We start from the raw sequence: 18,223 nt of genomic DNA on the forward strand, positions 1-18,223 counted from the left end.
GCTCCACCCCACTCCCCAAAGGCATCTTTGCCTGCGCCCTGCCCGAGTGCCAGGCCTTGTGCCCACCAGCCTGGCGGCCCTGCAGCGGGTGGGTGCTTGGAAGGTGCCCCGCTGCGCCCAGGAAGGCAGCCCCCTCCCCATGTGCACTGGGAAGAGGGGGGGGGGAGTCGGGCTGCGCAGGACGCCGCTGACCCAGAGGCCTGCGGGAGCCTGCAGCAAAACCCTCCCACGAGCCAGCTGGCACAGACTTTGCCCTGCTGGGTGCGGTGGGGCAGTGGGGCAGCCACACCCTGGCCCAGCCAGTCACAGGGAGGCTGTCAGAGGGGCCAGACCAACAGCCAGAGCCATGCACTGCGCCACTGTCAGCATCCTCTGCCTCCTCTGCCAGGTAGGGGACCCCACCCCCATGCCTGGGGGGGGGAGCCCAACACGGCGAGGGCGGGAGGGAGAGTTGGTGCCCTGTGCAGCCCCGGCAGGGAGGGGCTGTGTCATGGGGCAGGAGCTGTGGGGCAAGGAGGCAGCGGGGGCTGGACCTGCCCGCACACAGGGAGCTGGGGGAGGGAGGGTGTGACGGGATGCACCCGCACGGCACGGGGGAGCGGCCCCAGGACGCGCTGTACAGCTGGCAGCCTGGGGTCACCCGGCATTGTCTGGACTGTTCGGCCGCCGTGCGGACGGCGCCGCCAGATGACGTGGCGACCAGCGCAGGCCAGGAGCAGCTGGGGCGTCCGGCGTGTCGCTGCAGCAACGCGGGGCCGGGTGGGCGCGAGGGGCGGGGCTTCCGGGGGCAGCCGGGGTCACGGCCCCAGCGCCGCATTTAAAACGGCTCCAGCGCTGGAGGAGGGGGGAAGGTAGCCGCCTCCGCAGGGACAGGTGGCGGGGAAGACGGGTCACGGACCGGGACACGTCGTTCCCCTGACGGACTCCTCCTACAGCAAGCCGCCGGAACATCGGGCGCAGGGTAACGCCGACGTGAGTGGGGAAGGAAGCAGCCCAGGGCAGAGCCTGGATTGGCTGGTGGGCTGGCGCGTTACGGTTACGAACCCCGTCAGCCGGGCCGGGTCTCATTAGATCCGAGCCCTTAGGGCCCTGGGCTGGGGCCCTTGAGTGGGGGTGGGCCCGGGCCCCCCTTCCCCCCCTTCGCACCAGGGAGTCGGAAACAGAAGAAGGGTGCAACCTAAGGACAAAATAAGAAACTATTTACATACCGGTGGGAGTGATGCGCAGGGGCCGGGGGAGGGTGGGACTGACCCGCACTCACCGGGGGGAGGAAGCGGCGGGACGGAGCAGGCTGGGCCATGTCGCTCTGCTTCCTGGTGCCTCTGGTGAGAGTGGGGGGGGCCCCGCTGCTGGCATCTGCCCCCGGGAGTCCCCTGGGCCAATCGCTCCTGGGAAATGCAGAGGAGTGGGGAGGTGTCCCGGGTCCGGCACTCACTGTGGGCAGCCCGTGGGGGAGGGATCTGGGGCGTGGGACTGGACCCGGAGCCGGCGCTGCCCCATACACAGCACGTGGCTGCCTAGGGCCCCACAGATTTCACGGTGCCCCAAGGGGCCGTGTCCCTGCTCACCGGCCCGGGAAGCGAACGTGGGCGAGTGCTGGGAACCTGAACGGAACCAGCGGCTGCTGGCGCCAGCCCAGCTCTCCCTGCAGCCGTCCGGCTGCCCGCACCGGGGCCTGGACATCGCTTCGGTCCCCTCCCGTCAGACCTTGCAGGGGCAGCGCGGGGGGGGGCATGAGGGCTCACGTGCGCCCAAACGCCGTGGGTGGGAGGGGAAAGGGGTCAGCGGGGGGACTGGCAGGAGTCCCGGCCCAGCTCTGCTCCCCAGCTCAGCGGGGGCCCCAGCTCTCTCCTTAGCTCAGCCCCACTCTGCCTGCTCCAGACGATTCCAGCTCACAGGGCCCTCCCCCAGCCCCCCGATCTCCTTACCCGCCTGGCGCACTGGCCTCTCCCCATCGCCCCTAGCGGGGTGTCAGCCTCACGGTCCAGACCAGGGTCCCCGCTAAGGTGTGTGCCTGCGCGGGCGCGCACCAGGAAGTTGGGGCCTGCCCACCTCTGCAGCGGCTGCTCAGCTGCTCCAGAGCAGAGCCATGTGGCCAGCAGCTACGCCCTCCCAGGAGCAGCAGGGCAGCCAGCATGCGGCCCTGGCCCTAGCCTCGGCCCTTCCCCAGGGCTGGAGCTGTGGGTCGATTGGGGCCAGAGCCATCCGCTGGCTGTTCCAGTGGCTCCAGGTGGGGCCAGAGCCGGGTGGTGGGTGGGGCCTGCGGGTGCTGCCACTGGTTGTGACCTGGGAGCGGGACGTGGCGATGGCCAAGGCGTTCCCCAGACAGCGGCACAGCTCAGCCTTTGCCCTGGGCCGGGGAGAGCGGGAGCTGGGGCCGGGCTGGCAGCGAGGGGCCCAACACTCGGGGCTGGGAGATACGAGGGACCAAAAGTAAATCTTACCCAAGAGATGTTGGAAGCTCCTTGGGGCAGGGACCCCCCCTCCCCTCGGTGTCCTGTCCAGCCCCAGGTTTGCTTTGAAACTTCATCCCTAACACGGGTTGAGCCTGGCGCGCAAGCGTTAAAGGAAACCACATCGTACACACGTCCCCTTCCCCGGGCGCCTCTCCTCCAGTCCATCCCCCCGGGGCCGAGCCCTTTGTGACGCAGTGGGGGGGCCTTGCTAGGGCTGTGGCGACCTCTGCTGTCTGCTCATTATGCAAAGGGGGCTCCAAACCTGTCTGACCAGCTACCCCCCATGGGGAGGAACAAAGGAAGGTGGATGCCGCCCCTGGCTGGGGGGCAGGGCTGGAGGAGGGTTAGTTAGTTTCTGTCTGGGAGCATGGAGGAAGCAGCCTCAGCAACAGGCTGGGGGGTTTAGAAGCCAAGACCCCCTCCCCCATCTCAAGGGGGCCTGAGGCATCCTAGGCCTGCCCTGGAACCAGATTCCATCTGTGCTGTGCTGTATCCTGGAGGAGCAATAAACCACCTCTATTCTACTGGCTGGTGGGTCTGTTCGTGCCATTTCAGGGGTGCAGGAGGTGGGGACCCCAACGCGCCGTCACACCCTTAGACACCCTGCGCGGGCAGAGGGGAAGAACAGCGCATTGCTCAAATTGTGCAGGGGCGGGTGCCCGTCCCCACCAGTGCACGTGACCTCACTATCGGGCACCGGACACACCTCACGGCTCACGGATGGAAAATCCTAGCGGGAGCACTAGGTCCCCTTGGTGCTGGGCGCTGGCCAACCCCGCCCCCCGCCCGCCACACACACTGAGATGTAGTAGGGGCCAGCGGTCCCCTTCCACTAGGCTGGGTGGGAGCCCCACTGGGAGCCTGCTGCCCCCACCCAGCAGAGCAGCCCTAGGGACCCCCTGCAGCCCCCCCTACACCTCTAGCAACAGGCATTGGGGCCGGCCCAACCCCCAGGCACCAGGCAGGACCCCCCTCCTCCTCTGGCTGTTTGGGGCCCTGCCGGCTCCCCGTTTCCTTCCTACCAGCTGTCTCTGCCCCTCAGGGCTTCCCCCCCTGCGCGGAGGCAGACGGGCCGGGGGTCCCTAAGGCCAGCCTGGGCCACAAGAGACAGAAGCGAGACTGGGTCATCCCGCCAATCAACTGCCCGGAGAACGAGCGGGGGCCCTTCCCCAAGACGCTGGTTCAGGTATGGAGAGGCCTGGTCAGCGGGGTGGTGCCAGGCAGGGCGTGTGGGGGGAGATGGGAACGGATCCTGCTCCGTGGCTGTGATGTAAATAGGGTTGCCAGATGGCTGAAAGAAAAATAACAAACATGCCCCCCCCCCCCAAAAAAAAACCATCTGGAAAAAAATTTGTTGAAGGAAAAAAAAAGGAGGGGGAAGGACCAAAGTTGATGAGAAAAAAAAAAAACCACGCTTCATTGGTGGCGGGGCAGCCAGGAAGGCAGCAGTGCTGGCCGGGAAGGGGGGGGGCTGGAAACAGCTAACGGGGGAGTGGTCGGGTGGAACAGGGCTGGCCACGGGATATCGGGGGCAGGGCTAGCCGAGAATAAGGGGGGGCGGGAAGCAGAGCTGCCGGGGGGGCACAGTGGGGGAGGGCCGGGAGGAAGGGGGGTGGTAAGCAGAGCTGCCGGGGGGGGCACAGTGTGGGAGGGCTGGGAGGAAGGGGGGCGGGAAGCAGAGCTGCCGGGGGGGCACAGTGGGGGAGGGCCGGGAGGAAGGGGGGTGGGAAGCAGAGCTGCCGGGGGGGGGGCACAGTGGGGGAGGGCCGGGAGGAAGGGGGGTGGGAAGCAGAGCTGCCGGGGGGGCACAGTGGGGGAGGGCCGGGAGGAAGGGGGGTGGGAAGCAGAGCTGCCGGGGGGGGCACAGTGGGGGAGGGCCGGGAGGAAGGGGGGTGGGAAGCAGAGCTGCCGGGGGGGGGCACAGTGGGGGAGGCCCGGGAGGAAGAGGGGTGGGAAGCAGAGCTGCCAGGGGGGGCACAGTGGGGGAGGGCCGGGAGCAAGGGGGGGAGGGAAGCAGAGCTGGCGGGGAGGGGGTGCAGCGGCACTGGCTGGGGCAGATCAGGAAGAGGAACGGGCCGGCGGGAAGCAGAGCTGGGGCAGGGTGCAGGGGGTCTGGCCGGGGAAGATCAGGAGGGGAAGTGGGGGAGAACCGGCCAGCCGGGAAGGGGGGGTGAGCAAATGGGTCGGCGGGAAGTGGGACAGACCCAGGCACTTGCTGTCTGTCCCGCGCAGGCTCCCGGCGACGCACGAGCGAGAAGGAGGCTTCTCCTCCTCCTCACACTCCACAGACTGAGGGCTCCCGGCCGCAATCGCAGCCCCGCCTCCCAGCCAGGACTCCCAGCCACTCCCCCGCCCACGCCAGGCTTCCGTCCAGTGCGCAGCCGGAAAGTCAGAGAATAGCGGACACTGCATGTTGCACCTGTCCGGTATTTCCTGATTTTTTTACTGGACAGAGCAGCAAATACCAGACACCTGGCAACCCTATATGTAAATCAGTTAGGATGCTAGTTTGCATGTGATTTGCATATATTATAGACAGCCCCTTGGCTGACTGGTGAAGTGCTGGCAAAGGGAGGTGCCATTTACAGCTCTGGCGCCAGGGCAGCCTTCCCATGAGGTGCCAGACTGGGGGGAGGTGCCACTAGGGCTCAGAGGGTAGAAAATTGTGTGGGCTGCTGGGGCAGGTGTATCCCCTGCTCTGGATGCCCAGAGATGGGGGGTTGTGCTGGAGGAAGGAGGGCACAAGAGACATAAGAGGCAGGCAGGAGAAAAGGGGGCAAGTGGGGGGCTATTGGGGCTCCCCCCCTCCGGTGCCAAAATGTTGGGGGCCGGCCCTGTCTGGCGTAAGCTGCCCTGGGGCTCTGTGAGGCAAGTGGCTCCCCCCAGCCCCCCCTCGCTTGGCCTTCCTCTGGGGCGACGGGGCGCGGGGGGCACTCACCCAGCACAGCACCTCCCATTGGTCACGCAGGGAATCAGCACCCGCCTCAGAGCGCCCTCTGCTGGTCCGTCCCCGCCTCTGGTGCAGGCCGCCTGCTGGGTCAGCCCCGTGTCCCCGCCCGGCCCTGGCCTCTCCTCCACGTGCTGCCCGAGGTCAGGGCCCTGCACGCTGGGGTCCCCCCAGGGAACCCCCGACCCTGCGCCCACCTTGCCTCAGCGACCCACGGCTGGGAGCCCTCTAGCCCCTGCCTCGGGGCAAACTGCAGCCTTACATGGCTGCCCATTGGCAAGGGGGGGGACCTGCTGCCTTCTGCTCCCCCCTCCCACCACAGCCCTGGTACCCCCAGGCCTGGCCTCAGGCCCTGCAGCCTGGGAGCTCGCCCGGCCAGCGCTCCCCAGCCCCGCCTGCCTTCCCCAGCCCTGCTCTGTCTCAGGGAGCCAGGTCCCCGCTGCTCCTCCATCCCCTCCCGCCCCAGCTGGGCCCTCACTGCCTCCGCTGTGGGCTGCCCTCCCCAGGGCTGGTGTTAACCCTTAAAGAGCCAGACGCCCCGTCACCGTGGTAACCCTCCGTGTCCCCCACCCATTGTCAGCACCCCCATGCCCAGGACATGACCTTTCAGATCCTGCCCTTTCTCTCCCCCCCCCCCCCCGTGTGGCTCAGGCGCTGTGTGCAGTAATGCCCAGCGGTGCCCCAGCTCAGCCAATGTGTGAGGTGGGGGGGGCACAGCAGGGCTGCCAGGGGCATGCACCGTGGGGGGGGGGCTCGGTGCGAAAGGGGCGGGGGCTGGAAGGTTTGGGGAGAATTGGGAGGAAGTGAGGCTGGGGAGGAGCAGCCTGGAGGGGAGCAGGTCCTGGGGCTCTGGGAAGACGGGGTGGGGAGATGGGCTGGGACGGTGCGGTGCTCAGACCCCCACCCCCACTGACCCGGCCTGTTCTCCGGCACCAGATCAAATCCAACCTGGACAAAGAGATGAAGGTTTTCTACAGCATCACGGGGCAGGGCGCAGACACGCCCCCCGTGGGCGTCTTCATCATCGAAAGGGAGACGGGGGCGCTGAAGGTGACACAGCCCCTGGACAGAGAGGAAATTAGTAACTACACGGTGAGTCCCTGGGCCCGTGGAGGGAGCAGGGCCGTGTCCTCTGGGGCCGATGACCCCGGAGCTCGGAGGTGGCTGGAAGGAGCCAGAGGCACCAGTGAACTGGGTCTCACCCCATTTCTTGCACTGCACGGTCCAGAGGGCTGCTGCCCTCCCCACGGTCTCTTCCCCGGGCCTGGCTGAGCACAGCCAGAGGGGCGGGTGCTGACCCCAGCGGTGTGCCCCTCCGGCCCTGGGCCCTCGGCCATGTTAGCGCGTTGCCTGGGGGCCAGTTCTGTCCCCAGGGTGCTGAGTGCCACGATGGAACTGGGGGGCCCAGAAGTGGTAAGAATCGGGCCCAACACTGGCTGCCTGGAGACATGCTCAGCACCCTGTCTGCCCCCACAGCTTGGCTGGGCTCTTCGTCCTGGGCCCTGGGTCTCTGGGGGCAGAGCAGGGCTGGCGGGGGGCTCCGTGCCCAGCACTGATGCGGGTTTGGCCCAGCGGGGAGGAGAAACCACAAGTCCCCACGGTGGGGCAGCCCAGCCTGGCCTCTCCCCGGGTAGCAGGACACCAGTGTCCCTGGGCCAGCCAGCGATTGTCCTGGGAGCGCTGAGGGAGCTGGAAGACCCTGGGCTCAGGCTAAGCCGGGCAGCGTTCCCCAGGCCGGGTGGGCTGCCTGTCCTGCCTGTGAGCTCAGACCCCGTGGGCATGGGCAGCCGGAGTGGGGAGATCAAAGCAAGTCCCCTCCGGCCAAGCCAGCCAGGCCTGGGCTGTCGCTGTGGGAGGCCTGGCTGGGCGGGGCGGGGCTGCTGGCTGCTCGTGGCCAGGCGGCTGCAGGCCTCGCGGGGCTTACTCACGGCGCCGGCTTTGCAGCTCTTTTCCCACGCGGTGTCTGCCAACGGGCTGCCCGTGGAGGACCCCATGGAGTTCGTCATCACCGTGACCGACCAGAACGACAACAAGCCCCAGTTCACCCAGCAGGTCTTCACCGGCTCCGTAGAAGAAGGAGCCAAGCCAGGTGGGTGCACGGAGACCCTGCGAGACACTGGCTGAGATGCGGCGTCGGAGGCTCCCCTCCCAGGCGGGAGAGGCGAGGGCCGTGCTAGTGTTGGGAGAATTCTGCAGCGGAGAATTGAAATCCCAGAATAACCCCAAAGGGGCTAAAATCTGTGTCCAGTGACAGACGCGCCTTGTCCCCGACCGTGCTGCTATTGCCCATGGCTGGGCTTGGAGCAGGCTCTGCCTCCCCCTTCCAGCCCACCCAATCCTGCAGTAAAGTCGGCATCGTGGGGTTGGACCCACGGGAACCCAAGGCTCCCTGTAGTTTTTTTCATCCATGTGCAGAATAATGTTATGTGCATGTGCAGATGTGCACCACCCACTGAAACACAAACCTAGCCGTGGGCCCTGCTAATCAGCTGGGCGGCATCGGACTCTCTCCTGAGCGGCCGCACAAGCGCCCGGCTTACAGGGGACACTGCCAGTTACCTCCCATAGGCTCTGGGGCTGGCGGGGAGCCGGCGCTCGGTGCAGACACCGGCGATGGTGGCGGCAGAGAACAGGGAGCTAATCCGGTAGCAGTAAATGTGGCTGCAGACTGGGCGGCCTGGTTCCCTGTGAGAGGCTCCTAGGGCGTTATTCTTTCCCTCGCCCGGTGAGATCGATGGCTCTGGGCTGACGCCCTGGCCCAGGCGCTTACACTTTTACTCCTCTGTCTGGGGCTGCAGAGAAGAATCGGTCGACGTTGGGGGGGCGGGAGATGCCTCGTGGTTGATCGAGGCACCGTCCCCGATCCCCTTGGCAGGCCCAGGCGGGATTGTTCTGGAGAATCGTCTCCCGTGTAACTGGACAGTCTTGCTGTAACCTTGTGTCCAGGGACCTCCGTGATGCGGGTGACGGCCACAGACGCAGACGACAGCGTGAACACCAACAACGGGGTGCCTGTGTACACCATCCAGGAGCAGATTCCCGCACAACCCCAAGCCCAGATGTTCACCATCGACCGTGACAAAGGCATCATCAGTTTGATTGCCACGGGGCTGGACCGGGAGGTGAGTGCGGGAGTGGGGAAGCAGCGCGGGTCGGAGCAGGGCCGTGCGACACGTTCGCACGCTGAGGGAGGCCCTCGGATCTGATGTGCGATCTCCGCCCCGGGGCACGCTGGGAGTGGCAGGTGTCCAGTGCAATCGGGGTCGCGTTCCTGGATGTCTCTGGCAAACTTCCGCTGTTTCCCCTTGGCGCCTGTGCCAGGCTCGACCTCCCTGCCAGCCAGCCTGAGGCTGATGACGTGTGCCTGGCGGGTGAGTGTGGGGGTGGGGGGTTCAATGGGATCTTGGCAGCGCTAGAAACTAGCCCTAGGGCGAGGCCCGTTTGCTGGGACGTGGTCAGTTAATTCAGCCCCTGGACACGCATCTCCGCCCTGTTGGGTTGTAGCAACGCGCTGCTGCTGAGCCAGAGCCCAGCCGGGGGGCTGCGCTGGGAACTCCGCTGATTAAAGGAAACCCCCTTCCAAACACATAGGGGAACCTGAAACTGAGCTAACTCCTGAGCCCAGATCGGGGGGTGAAAACCCCAAGCCCTTGCGAAGCCAAGCGAAGGCTTAAAATGCCCTCGGCTATCGCTGAGCTATTACATGCAGCGGGGGCACAGGGACAGCGTGCCTGCTGAATCGAAGGGCATTTCCTCGCTCGCTACCGCTGGGCTAAGCAGCTGGAATGCCCCATACCAGGCAGCCGTAGCCGGAATAGTGGTGCTGCCGGACAGCTGAGTTTCGGAGCGCACCCCTCCTGTCTCACCTGCTGGCTGACCCGCCAAAGCCAGTTCCCCGCCGTAGTGCAGCAGCCTGATGTGCCCTCCGGCGCCTAACTCAGAAATGACTCTTGTGGCTTGCAGACGATCCCCATCTACACGCTGATAGTCTTGGCCGCTGACATGGAAGGCAAGGGCTTCGCGGCTACAGCCACAGCGCTGATTGAAGTCACAGACACCAACGATAACCCGCCAGTGTTCGACCCGCTCACGGTAACGGAAGCTCTCCTGCTTGTTTGCACGGGGCACAGGGCAACAGAAATGACGAGGGGTTTGGAACAGCTGTCGTGTGAGGAGAGGTTAATAAGACTGGGACGCTTCAGCTTGGAAAAGAGGAGACTAAGGGGGATAGGATAGAGGTCTATAAAACCATGGGTGGTGAGGAGAAAGTGAATAAGGAGAAGGTATTTACTTGGTCCCATAACATAAGAACTAGGGGTCACCAAATGAAATCAACAGGCAGCAGGTTTAAAACAAACCAAAGGAAGTTTTTCTTCACGCAGAGCACAGTTAATCTGTGGAACTCCTTGCCAAAGGATGTTGTGAAGACCAGGTCTTTAACAGGGTTCAGAAAAGAGCTAAATAAATTCATGCAGCTTGGGTCCATTAATGGCTATTTCCCTGGCTGGGCAGGGAGAACAGCTCTAGCCTCTGTTTGTCAGAGGCTGGGAATGGGTGATGGGAGGGATCACATAGAATCATAGCACACTGGGACCTTGAGAGATCATCAAGTCCAGTCCCCTGCCCTCATGGGAAGACCCAGTACTGCCTACAACAGCCCTGACAGGTGTCTGTCTAACCTGCTCTTCAATATCTTCAGAGATGGAGATTCCACAACCTCCCTTGGCAACTTATTCCAGTGTTTAACCACCCTGACAGTTAGGAAGTTTTTCCTACTGTCCAGCCTAAACCTCCCTTGCTGCAATTTAAGCCCATTGCTTCTTGTCCTGTCCTTAAAAAAGGTTAAGGAAAACAATTCTTATCCCTCCTCCTTGTGACACCCTTTTAGATACCTGAAAACCACTATCCTGTCCCCCCTCAGTCTTCTCCTTTCCAAACTACAGAAGCCCAGTTCTTTCAGCCTTGCCTCCTACCTCATGTTCTCTAGTCCTTTAATCATTTTTGTTGCTCTTTTCTGGACCTTCTCCAATTTCTCCCCCTCTTTCTTGAAATGTGGTGCCCAGAACCGGACACAATTCTCCAATTGAGGCCTATCAGCGCAGAGCAGAGCGGAAGAATGACTTCTCGTGTTTTGCTCACAACACTCCTGCTAATGCAGCCCAGAATCTCATTTGCTTGTTTTGCAACAGTGTCACACCATTGACTCATATTCAGCTTGTGGTCCACTCTGAGCCCTAGATCCCTTTCTGCTGTCCTCCTTCCTAGACAGTTGCTTTGCTTTCTGTATGGGTGAGACTGGTTGTTCCTCCCTAAGTGGAGCACTTTGCATTTGTCCTTCTTAAACTTCATCCTATTTACCTCAGCCCATTTCTCCAGTTTGTCCAGATCATTTTGAATGATGACCCATCCTCCGAAGCACTTGCAACCCCTCCCAGCTTGGTATCATCTGCAAACTTCATAAGTGTACTCTCGATGCCAATATCTAAATCCTTGATGAAAATATCAACATAACCGACTCCTGGGGAACCCCATGTGTTCTGCCTTTCCAGCGCGACTCTGAACTGTTAATAGCTACTCTCTGAGAACAGTTACGCACCCACCTTATGGCAGCCCCATCTAAGTTGTATTTGCCTAGTTCATTGGCAAGGTCATGCGAGACCGTATCAAGTGCCTTACTGAAGTCTAGGCATACCACTCCACCACTGCTCCCTTAGCCACAAGACTTGTTATTCTATCAAATGAAGCCGAGAGCAGGGCCCTAAGCTCAGTGTAGCAGGGCGTCTAGCGCAGGGCTGGGAGCGGGAGCCCCACAGGCTGGGGGCTGCTGACCCAGACCCCGCTTAATTGGTTAACTGGTTGAATGTCAGGTTAACCTAACGTTTAACTGGTTAATTGATTACCTGGGATTTTACATCTGTCTCCTGTGGCTGGAAGGCTCCCTTCCATCCCCTGCCCTGGTGTGATGTGCCACAGGGCAGTGTCTCTTAAGCTGAATGTTTGTGCAGCCGCCCAGGAGAGATTCAGGTGCCACACAGCTGAGCAGCAGAGCACCCACAGCCGGCAGCCTGTGTTCGGTGGTGGTGCACATCCACTCATGCCTCAGTGCACGTGTGGGGGCGCCCTGCAGCCCAGCCTGTCCCTTCTGTTGCAGTACAACGCCGCGGTGCCGGAGAACGAAGTGGGGGTGCTGGTGGCCCGGCTGCTGGTGTCGGACAAGGACCAGCAGGGCTCTCCCGCCTGGAGAGCGGTGTACGAGATTGTGAAAGGGAACGAGGGGGGCGCGTTCTCCGTCAGCACAGACCCCAGCAACAACAACGGGCTCCTGAAAACGGCCCAGGTGAGCTGCAGCCACCCAGCGGTGCCCCCCCCACCCCTACCTTGAGGGGACTGGCTTTGAAAGGCTGCTGGCCGGTGGGGCCGTCTCCCGGGGTCCCCGGCTGCACCACTTCCCCGCAATGTGCCACCCGTGTTCATCCTGGGTGGGCGCACGGTGAGAGGGTTAAACCAGGGGCCTGGGAGCTGCCGAGTTTCCTTATCCCCTCAGCCCGGCGGGGGAGGCTTGGGGGCCTTGGACAAAAGGCTTTGGGCTCTCGAGGGGCCTCCCCCGGGCCAGCCTGCTGGTGGGTTAGTGCCTCCTCTCTCCAAGGGCAGGGCCAGTAGCCTCCCTGCGGCTCCTCGCTGTGACTTCTCCCCAGCCTCCCGCGGCAGGCACTGAGCGGGGCTCGGCGGCGTCTCTCCTGGGAAGCTGACCCCGCTTTGCCTCCCTGCCAGGGCCTGGATTTCGAGACCCAAAGGCAGTTCGTCCTGCACGTGATCGCAAGGAACGAAGTTCCCTTCTCGGTGCCTCTCCCGACTTCCACCGCCACCGTCACGGTCGATGTTGAGGACGTGAACGAAGCCCCGGTCTTTGATCCACCTGTCAAAAGGGCCGTGGTCTTGGAGGACTTGCCTGTGGGACAGGAAGTCACCTCCTACACGGCCCGGGACCCGGATCGGAACCCGAATCAGAAAATCACGTAAGGGCAGGAACGCTGCGGCCAGGCCTTGCACGGCACCAGGGACTGAGCGCACAGCAGCCCCCAGGCCAGGCCAGGCCACCCCAAATCAGCCCAGAAATGCTGCAGAGCGAACACCCCGCGGCCTGTGCGTGGCCTTCCTGTGTCCCCTGGGCCCGGGGAGAGCCAGGCACGAAGGGGGGGTCCGAGTGTGGCAAACTCCCCCTCTGATCGACGGGTCTGCTCTCGAGAGGCGCGAAAGGGAAATTCTCCGGGCTGAGCAGTGGGGCGATTGCCCAGGCAAAGCTCAGACCTGACTTGGCACGAGCTGCCTGCAGGTGTGACAGCTGGGTCTGGAAACCTGTGGGGTGGCTGTCTGCCCGGCTCACCCGGCAGCTCCGGGACGTAGCTCTGGAGCCAAACTGCCTGCAGATCCAGGCCAATCGGCTGCGGCCTGGCGACCCCACGCCCGGCTCTGCACTCCTGAGTTAGGTGATGCACGGCAGTGTGCAGCGAACGCTGTTTCCACCGCAACATGGCTCCCCCCAAGGGGAGCACACGCCAGCTCTGCGCGAGGGGGAGCCTTTGGTCGATGGGGGGAGGGTGGCCCAGGGGCCATATGGACACTGCGTCGCTGCCGTCGCCTGCTGGCTGTCAGCCCTGCCGGGGGCTCCCGGCTGCTCCGCCTTGGCCCGTGCTCCTGTCGGCTCAGACGGGGGCTCCCAGCTGCTCCGCCTTGGCCCGGGCTCCTGTCGGCTCTGCCGGGGGCTCCCAGCTGCTCCTCCGTGGCCCGGGCTCCTGTCGGCTCTGCCGGGGGCTCCCAGCTGCTCTGCCTTGGCCCGGGCTCCTGTCGGCTCTGCCGGGGGCTCCCAGCTGCTCCGCCTTGGCCTGGGCTCCTGTCGGCTCTGCCGGGGGCTCCCAGCTGCTCCGCCGTGGCCGGGGTCCTGTCGGCTCTGCCGAGGGCTCCCGGCTGCTCTGCCTTGGCCGGGGTCCTGTCGGCTCTGTCGGGGGCTCCCAGCTGCTCCGCCTTGGCCCGGGCTCCTGTCGGCTCTGCCGGGGGCTCCCAGCTGCTCCTCCGTGGCCCGGGCTCCTGTCGGCTCTGCCGGGGGCTCCCAGCTGCTCCGCCGTGGCCCGGGCTCCTGTCAGCTCAGCCGGGGGCTCCCGGCTGCTCCGCCTTGGCCCGGGCTCCTGTCGGCTCTGCCGGGGGCTCCCGGCTGCTCTGCCTTGGCCCAGGCTCCTGTCGGCTCTGCCGGGGGCTCCCAGCTGCTCCGCCGTGGCCCGGGCTCCTGTCAGCTCTGCCTGGGGCTCCCGGCTGCTCCGCCTTGGCCTGGGCTCCTGTTGGCTCTGCCGGGGGCTCCCGGCTGCTCCTCCGTGGCCTGGGCTCCTGTTGGCTCTGCCGGGGGCTCCCAGCTGCTCCTCCGTGGCCTGGGCTCCTGTCGGCTCTGCCGGGAGCTCCCGGCTGCTCCGCCTTGGCCCGGGCTCAGTCGGCTCTGCCGGGGGCTCCCAGCTGCTCCGCCTTGGCCTGGGCTCCTGTTGGCTCTGCCGGGGGCTCCCAGCTGCTCCTCCGTGGCCTGGGCTCCTGTCGGCTCTGCCGGGAGCTCCCGGCTGCTCCGCCTTGGCCCGGGCTCCTGTCGGCTCTGCCGGGGGCTCCCGGCTGCTCCGCCTTGGCCGGGGTCCTGTCGGCTCTGCCGGGGGCTCCCAGCTGCTCCGCCGTGGCCGGGCTCCTGTCAGCTCTGCCGGGGGCTCCCAGCTGCTCCGCCTTGGCCCGGGCTCCTGTCGGCTCAGCCGGGAGCTCCCAGCTGCTCCTCCGTGGCCTGGGCTCCTGTCGGCTCTGCCGGGAGCTCCCGGCTGCTCCGCCTTGGCCCGGGCTCCTGTCGGCTCTGCCGGGGGCTCCCAGCTGCTCCGCCTTGGCCGGGGTCCTGTCGGCTCTGCCGGGGGCTCCCAGCTGCTCCACCGTGGCCGGGGTCCTGTCGGCTCTGCCGGGGGCTCCCAGCTGCTCCGCCGTGGCCGGGGTCCTGTCGGCTCTGGCGGGGGCTCCCGGCTGCTCCGCCGTGGCCCGGGCTCCTGTCGGCTCTGCCGGGGGCTCCCAGCTGCTCCGCCGTGGCCGGGGTCCTGTCGGCTCTGCCGGGGGCTCCCAGCTGCTGCGCCGTGGCCGGGGTCCTGTGGGCTCTGCCGGGGGCTCCCAGCTGCTGCGCTGTGGCCGGGTTCCCGTCGGCTCTGCCGGGGGCTCCCAGCTGCTCCGCCGTGGCCGGGGTCTCCACTGTCAGCCCCAGGGCTGCAGGGCTCCTGGGCTCAGTGCCCGCTGCGTCAGTAGAAGTGCTTGTGCCGCCGACAAGGCGCGAGCGCGGAGGGGAGGGAGCTGTAGTTGCCGCGCTGGCTGAATGTCGACTGACACCGTCATAACGCTGTAGCGTGGACATGCCCAACCCTGCCCATCGCCCGCTCTCCTTTCTGCTGGTGCTCCTGGTGCCCTTCCTCTCTCCCTGGGGGCGGGGAGGGAACAGCCCTGGGGGCGGAGGGAAGTCCAGCTGCGTCCCTGCCCAGGCTGCAGGAGTGGGACCTGGGCCAGCGCCCGCCGTGAATTGTCCCCCCTGCAGGGGCGGACGCGTGGCCGTTTGCTCCATTTCCCCCTTAAACTCTCAAACTGGCACATTCATGCCCTGCGGGCACAGAGCAAGGGCCCCCCGCCTAGCCCCTCCGGCCCCCCCTTCTCACGCCCGCCCGCCTTCCCCTCCAGGTACAGCATGGGGAGCGACCCTGCCAAGTGGCTGGCCATCAACCCCGAAAACGGCATCATCACGGCAATCCTCCCTCTGGACAGGGAGGGCAGCTTGGTCTCCAACAGCACCTACAAGGCCATTGTCCTGGCGGTGGACTCCGGTAAGGACACACGGCGTCCCCTTGTTCCGGCCCCCGTCTCCGTCCCAGCAAGCTGCCTGTGCGGCCGGTTGGAAGGCAGGGCGAGCTCCCCACCCTCCGGCTGCAGCACCGGCCTCCCACAGCACCTGGCTGGGGAAACGGGTTAAAACCTCGCCTTGGGCGTACTCGCGCCTTCCTCCCCCGCCCTGCCGCTCCTCCGAGGGGAGAGATCGCTGCTGCCCAGCTTGGGGAGCCACGGAAGAGCCCCTGGCTGCCCCGTAGCATAGTCCAGGGTCCATGGGGCACTGCTGGGGCTAAGGACGTGGAGGCTAATAAGTAGCAGGATTCTCCCACCTGAGCAGCAGGGTTCTCCCGGGCGCCGTGCTGTGCCCAGACCCCTGCACTGAGCCGTTCTCCCTTAGGGCAGCCCTCGGCCACGGGCACGGGGACCCTGCTCTTGACCCTGGAGGACGTGAATGACAACGGGCCGGTGCCAGAGCCGCGGGAGTTTGAAATCTGCAGTCGGAACCCGGTGGTCCAGCAGTTGGCGATCGTGGACCCGGACCTGCCCCCGAACACCTCTCCCTTCCAGGCCGACCTGGTGCACGGCTCCGGCTCCAACTGGACAGCAACTGTGAACCAAGGGGGTAAGTGGCTGGGCCCTGGGCCCCTTCCTGGCTTGTCCTGCTGCAAAGCGGGGCCGGGCCCCTGCAGCGCAGAGCAGCCAGCTGTGGGGGAGCTCCCTCCGCGCTCGCGTTCCGCCCGGGCTGGGGCCCAGGGGCCGTGGGTTAGAAGGGGGCCCGTCTGGTTGCTGCGTTTGCCTCGTGAAAGGGCCTTGGAGCCACAGGGCCATGGCGGGTGCTGCTTGTCTCCCCGCCCGCAGAGCCATGGGCAGGCGTCTGCCGGGCCGGTGCCCTAAGTCCAGCGCAGGTTCCCCCTGCCACAGGGCTTGCCGGGGCAGCAGAGCCCCTCTAAAGCCCCAGTGCCGGTCACGCGGCCAGCTGGAAGGCTGCTGCCCCCAGGCTCTGAACCTCGCTGCCGGAGCTGGGCTTTGCCGACCGCCCAGCCAGGCCGGGGACGCTGCACCAGCGTGTCCTGCTGTGGCCCCAGTGCGCTGGGCCGTGCGGCACGGCCAGGCTGCGGGATCCTGTCCCTTGGCAGGGTTCCTGACTCCAGCCCTAAGTCTGTTCTCCCCGCAGGGAAGAGCCTGGGCTTACAGCTCACCAAGACCCTGGAGCCCGGGGAATACAACATCTTCCTGCAGCTGACGGACAACCAGGGGAAATCCCAGGTGACGACGGTCAAGGCCAAGGTGTGTGACTGCGAAGGGGGGAGCCGCCATCGCGCTCTGCCTCGGGCTCCCACCTAGTCGCCTTCGCCTGGGCCCCTCTCCACTCTGCCCGGGGTGCGTGTGTGGATGCCACCAGCATCAGGGGCGGGGGGCAGAGGCACCGTCCCATTGCCTTGCTGCTTTCCAGGGGCCCACGGGCGGCAGGTGGGCAGAACCCCCGTGCCCAGGGCGTGGGCTTTCCCAGCCTGGAGCACCGAGCAATGTCGGCTCAAGCCTGGCTCATTAACCTGTGGCCCAGGTCAAACAGCTGCCCCTGGCCGCGAGCAGCTACGTGACCACCCACGTGGTGAACACCCTGACGGGCCTGCCTGCCTTCGGCCTGGCCGTGCACCTGTTCCGACTCGAGGGGCCCGAGATGCAGCGCATGGAGCTGCTGAAGAGGTAAGTGCGGTGAGGCAGGCGGGCTGCCCTGGAGGGGCACGGCCACCCCACAGTCCCTACGCGCAGAGGCTTTGGGGGGCTGGGCTGAACCCTGAGGAATCTGATCCCAGCCCACAGCAGAAGGGCGCAAGGCGCTACAGAGCCACCCCCTGGGATGGAGCCAGGGCTGGACTGCTGCCTCACAGCTGGCCTGGCTCACGCTGCCCCGCCCCGCCATGAGGGGAGGGCTGCCTGGGGGTGCATGCTGGGGGGTGGGTGCTGGCAGCGGGGCTGGGAGCTCCCCTCCAGCCGGCGCCCTAGGCTAAGAGCAGCCCTGCAGCCAGGGGTAGTGGGAACAGGCCTGGTTCTCGCCCTGGGGTGTCCAGCCTGGTTCTCGCCCTGGGGTCAGGCTGCAAGAGGCAGCGATTAGCCCGGTTCAGTCCCCCCTGCCTGCCGGGGGAATGACGCACACAGCCACAAACCATCTCCTGGAGTCCCGGGGCGACCGCCCTGCCTGCTCCAGCCTCGGGGCCCTGTCCCTGTCCCCCGCTGTCCCTGCTCTGCTCTCGGGGAGAGCCCTCGTCCCCATGCCTGCGCCTGCGCCTGGCTCCCCGCTGGGAGGCTCTGGAGGGAGCTGCAGGGTGACACTTGGTTTCTCTCAGCTCCACCGGCGGGGACGGGCACCCTTCGCTCTTCTGGGCTCCCGAGCAGGTGACGGCTGGCACGTACAAGCTGCACTTTGACACTGGGCGCTACTGGCAGGAGCTGGGCTACGCCAGCTTCTACCCCTACGTGGAGGTAACCCTACTAGCGCGGAGCGGGCCTGGGCCCATTCCTCCCCAAGCCCGGCTCCTGCAGCTCCGTCCCCACCTACCCTGGCACCGTGGCCCTGCTCACGGGCGCTGGGACCGGGCTGCCTTCCTCCCGTCCTGGCGCTGCCCCGCGTCCCTCGGCGGCTGCCTGCCGCCAGACCTAAGGGCTGGGGCGCGGTGTCACTCGGCCGCTTCCCGCTTGTCTCTGGCAGGTTGTCTTCACCGTCACCGAGCAAAGCCAGAGGCTGCACATCCCCCTGCTGCTCGGGCCCTTCTCCTACACCACCTACCGGGAGAGCTAGCGCCCCCCAGAGCACGTGGGCCCGGCCGGCCACGGCTCTGGCTCCGGGCCGCAAGAAACGCCATTAAACGGCTCTTCCCCCAGCATTTGCCTGGCCGGACGCCCTCGTTCCTGAGCACTGCAGCCGCGTGGCCGCTCCCGG

General features: G+C 65.8%; 2 protein-coding genes across 3 annotated transcripts; one reads left to right on the plus strand and one right to left on the minus strand.

Annotated features, from left to right (window-relative positions):
* The first annotated feature begins 245 nt into the window (after positions 1-245).
* On the plus strand, positions 246-18,149 carry LOC102460150 (B-cadherin-like). Of its 2 annotated transcripts, XM_075939821.1 has the most exons (14): positions 246-388; positions 3,499-3,642; positions 6,340-6,495; positions 7,348-7,492; positions 8,350-8,525; positions 9,367-9,495; positions 11,555-11,740; positions 12,175-12,419; positions 15,136-15,278; positions 15,680-15,904; positions 16,457-16,569; positions 16,847-16,989; positions 17,631-17,766; positions 17,993-18,149. In XM_075939821.1, exons 1-14 carry the CDS (start codon positions 347-349, stop codon positions 18,080-18,082), a joined length of 2,073 nt encoding a protein of 690 aa, XP_075795936.1. In that variant the 5' UTR covers positions 246-346; the 3' UTR covers positions 18,083-18,149. The 2 variants fall into 2 exon arrangements, with proteins under 2 accessions (XP_075795936.1, XP_075795937.1); XM_075939822.1 differs by lacking the exons at positions 3,499-3,642; positions 6,340-6,495 and having other exon boundaries at positions 257-388.
* Positions 12,416-14,818, minus strand: LOC142831125 (uncharacterized). The gene is made up of 2 exons (XM_075940658.1): positions 14,794-14,818; positions 12,416-14,689 (listed from the first exon to the last, which is right to left on the minus strand). Exons 1-2 carry the CDS (start codon positions 14,816-14,818, stop codon positions 13,107-13,109), a joined length of 1,608 nt encoding a protein of 535 aa, XP_075796773.1. The 3' UTR covers positions 12,416-13,106.
* Positions 18,150-18,223: the final 74 nt, after the last annotated feature.

The sequence above is a fragment of the Pelodiscus sinensis genome, chromosome 12, assembly GCF_049634645.1.
Source record: "Pelodiscus sinensis isolate JC-2024 chromosome 12, ASM4963464v1, whole genome shotgun sequence".
NCBI classification, from domain to species: Eukaryota; Metazoa; Chordata; order Testudines; family Trionychidae; genus Pelodiscus; species Pelodiscus sinensis.

What these genes read in the sequence shown, in the direction of transcription:
- LOC102460150 (XM_075939821.1), top strand. Translation starts at nt 347, where the DNA reads ATGCACTGCGCCACTGTCAGCATCCTCTGCCTCCTCTGCCAG. An exon ending in CCACGGGGCTGGACCGGGAG is followed by an intron (nt 8,526 to 9,366) that starts GTGAGTGCGGGA and finishes TGTGGCTTGCAG; the next exon opens with ACGATCCCCATCTACACGCT. An exon ending in TGACGACGGTCAAGGCCAAG is followed by an intron (nt 16,570 to 16,846) that starts GTGTGTGACTGC and finishes CCTGTGGCCCAG; the next exon opens with GTCAAACAGCTGCCCCTGGC.
- LOC142831125 (XM_075940658.1), bottom strand. Translation starts at nt 14,818, where the DNA reads ATGTCCACGCTACAGCGTTATGACG. An exon ending in CACGCTACAGCGTTATGACG is followed by an intron (nt 14,690 to 14,793) that starts GTGTCAGTCGAC and finishes GCGGGCACTGAG; the next exon opens with CCCAGGAGCCCTGCAGCCCT.